Genomic DNA, 3,620 nt, shown 5'->3' with positions numbered 1-3,620 from the left:
CTCTCTCTCTCTCTCTGCTCTTTTGTTTGCTTCTGCTCAGGCTCCACCTTCTTACTCCACAACATCCACCACATGCGGCATCAGGAGGGACAACACACGCTAGCTCATAGTTTATCCTATACATTATTTAATTTTAAATGTTCTAACAATATTAAAACTAATAAAATGGCTTTCTATGTCTGTAGTTACAAGACCTGCACCACAATGTGACTGTGTATTTTCATCAATCAGGCAAATTTACGCCAACCTGTCTTATGCACATGCGAGCTAAGCCTTGTAATGGTTGTTGTAATGGCCTGGCACTGGTCTGCGGCACTGGTCTGGTCTGCAGCACTGGTGTGCAGCGGCCATGAGGCGCAGATCAGCGCCTCTCCCCCCGCTCGGGCCAGGCTCCGTCCTTGGCCCGAGCGGGGGGAGAGGCGAGCGGACATTAAGGAGAAGTTGTGCGGCCGCAAGTCACGACAAAAAGCATCGCGAACATCTAATGAAGTGTCATGAGAGCGGTTCGTTGCACGGAGATGTGCTCGAAATGCGTGTGGTTGTCATGTCGGACCTGACGCCGCTGCAGGGCTGAGCAAAGAGACAGCCACATTAGCCCGGCTAGCCGGGGTGCTAGTTAGCAGTTAGCCATACCTCCTCCACCCGCATGTCTATGATCCGCTCCACTTCGTACACATCCTCTTCCTCGTCCTGCTCGCTCTCCGTGGGCTCTACTCTGTCGGTTTCAGCCGCCATGGCTGCTGGACTGTACAGTTAACTACGACTCGAAGTTTGTTCTCGTCGCACAAGGCCGCCGTGTTGACGGAGGTGAAACGTTGGCGCACCTGGGGGCAGTGTCCGCTCAGAACTGAACGCAGCGCAGATACCGCCCAGTCCCGCCGTGCTGCGTTCACGCTGGCTCGGAATCTGCCCCCTTCATATTTTTACCACTAACTTACACTAGCCTTTTTTATACTTCTCATAGTTCATCTAAATATATAGACACGAGGAAATATATTAATTTTGTGTTATTTAATATTTCTCCAAAATAATGTAGTAAATCACGTATACAGTGCCTATGGACTAAAATGATTTACAAATGTCGATGTTTCCTGAAAGCATCTAAGACCTTTATGTTTCTGTAGCCATGGACTAGGTATGTGACTAACCTGTATACATAAAGGTTGAATGAATGGACGGTGCCCTGTGATGGACTTAACCTGCCGGAGGTGTCCCTGTGATGGACTTGACCTGTCCAGATGTCCCCCACCTATTGCACAGTGATAGCTGGATATGGGCACCAGTGACCCCCATGACCCAAAAAGGAAGAAGCAGTACATAATAGATGTAATTATTACATTACAACAAAGACTGGTTCATTCCAAAGATCCAGTCCCCCGGCACAAACAGAGCAATGTTGTGTATGCTGTTCAGTGTCAGGAGGGTGATCAGTCTTACATCGGGGAATCAAAACAGCCACTGGCCAAAAGGATGGACCAGCACAGAAGATCAACATCATCAGGCCAGGACTCTGAGGTCTACACTCATCTCCAGGCCAGCAGTCACTCTTTCAGGGATGAAGATGTTCACATCCTGGACAGAGAGGAACGATGGTTTGAGAGAGGAGTAAAGGAGGCCATCTTTGTGAAAAGAAACCGTCCATCATTAAACAGGGGCGGAGCCTCCGGGTTCAACTGTCCCCCTCTTACAATGCTGTGATTGCTAGTATCACTCAACCCTGTGAATAGTAAACAGCCATCAGTGTGCTAATGATCCATTGTTAGGCTGATGGTCCTTCTTGAGCATGTGATCAGCTGGTTTTGGTTGTCAGCAGCAAACTGGTTGATCCACTCTGAGAAGGTGCTATTTAAGAGACTGAGCTGAATACAGCTCCTCAGACTGAGGAAGTCTCTCGGATGAGAGACGAAACATTTCTACACACTTTTTTTGAACGTCCAGAGGACCAGACTTAACTTTTTTTAGACAATGAAGCAAACGTGATCATCATGTTACCAGCTTTGACTTGGAGCAACAATTCAGGACAAACTTCAGTCAGTCCTTCAATCTGTTACCAGTTTAGTATCATATGTCAGGATTCAGACCCATTTCTGTGAAACAATTTTACTCTACTAAATAGACTAGAGCATGTGATACAAGAACCCCTCACGTCTTTGTTTTCAACTTAACACACAAACTGTTTTGACCTGATTACCAGTAAATCACCCAGGTCTGGAGAGTAACAAGAAGACACCTGCCAATGTTACCAGGAAAGATGCCACAGGTACTGTTGCTGATTGGTTGCCTTGCTACACAACTCTCAGTAGACATCCAGTTCCAAGGAATGAGCCACAGAACTGATGACTGTTGCTGTTATACAGTAAAGATACATGGTGCTTGAAAGTCTGTGAATCCTCGATAATGTTCTATATTTCTGCAACAATATGACCTAAAACATCATCAGATTTTCACACAAGTCCTAAAAGTAGAGAAGAGTTAAACAAATGAGACAAAAATATTATACACGGTCATTTATTTATTGAGGAAATGATCAGACACCAGAGGTGTATTTTAATACGTACAAACATGGATAAACATAAAGAGCTATTGTTTGAGGAGAGTGGCACCAGCTTCAATATGCTCATCTTCAAACTCCAAAAATGATTTTAAGATCAGCCAGGGAGAGTTTGGAGACGGTGCTTCCTGTTCCTGAAAGTACATTCTGGGCCAGTTCCTTCTTCTTTATCTGCAGCATGGAAATCTTCTCCTCCACCGTGCCTTCACACACAAATCTGTTGGCATTCACACAAACGGTACAAAACATTCAACACTCATATAAAGTAGTAAATATTAACAAAGATGGAATGAAGACACTTTCATGTGATGTATGACTTTTTGGCTTGTCATTTGATACATGATCAGAGTCAGTTTCTTTATTTGTCATTCGCACCTCATGTGGTACATGTGGTGGGACGAAATTATGTTCACAGGGTCCCAGTTACATCCAACAATTAAATGTAAAAGAAAAACAGTAATAACATCTAAGATATGAACTAAGAAAAACATCAACTAAATATACACCAAACACTGAAAGCATAAAAACATTACGTTTAACAGCAGCACGAACATGAGTCTGTGAGCAGATGAGCACGAATGAACACAGCAACATGAAACAGATCAGCAGCAGCATGAAACAGATCAGCAGCAGCATGAAACAGATCAGCAGCAGCATGAAACAGATCAGCAGCAACATGAAACGGATCAGCAGCAACATGAAACGGATCAGCAGCAACATGAAACGGATCAGCAGCAACATGAAACAGATCAGCAGCAACATGTGATTTTTTTCACAGTGATTATTCTGGTTAGAGATTCATGAGTCTAACAGCCTCAGGGTAGAAGCTGTTCCTCAGTCTAGTGGTTCTACACTTAATGCTCCTCAACCTCCTTCCTGAGGGGAGCGGGGCAAAAAGTGTGTGTGCTGGGTGAGTGTGGTCCTTCATGATGCAGGCGGTCCTCTTCCTGCATCTAGAGGTGTAGATGTCTGTGATGGTGGGGAGACTGACTCCAACAGTCTTCTGTGCAGCCTTCACCACTCTCTGCAAAGCTTTTCTTTCTGCAGCTGTGCAGCCTCCATGCCACAC

General features: G+C 45.0%; 1 protein-coding gene across 1 annotated transcript in view; it reads right to left on the bottom strand.

Annotated features, from left to right (window-relative positions):
• mphosph8 (M-phase phosphoprotein 8) overlaps nt 1-865 on the bottom strand; it is a 133,239-nt gene extending 132,374 nt beyond the window's left edge. The window contains exon 1 of the mRNA XM_037687109.1: nt 634-865. Coding sequence (XP_037543037.1) covers nt 634-735 — 102 coding nt within the window. The 5' untranslated portion in view covers nt 736-865. The remainder of the gene's footprint in view (nt 1-633) is intronic.
• Nucleotides 866-3,620: the final 2,755 nt, after the last annotated feature.

Source organism: Nematolebias whitei, chromosome 13 (assembly GCF_014905685.2).
Source record: "Nematolebias whitei isolate Nwh7 chromosome 13, NemWhi1, whole genome shotgun sequence".
In the NCBI taxonomy this organism is placed as follows: domain Eukaryota; kingdom Metazoa; phylum Chordata; class Actinopteri; order Cyprinodontiformes; family Rivulidae; genus Nematolebias; species Nematolebias whitei.
The sequence above is the reverse complement of the archived record's forward strand: the minus strand, read 5'-3'. Positions and strand labels throughout refer to the sequence as shown.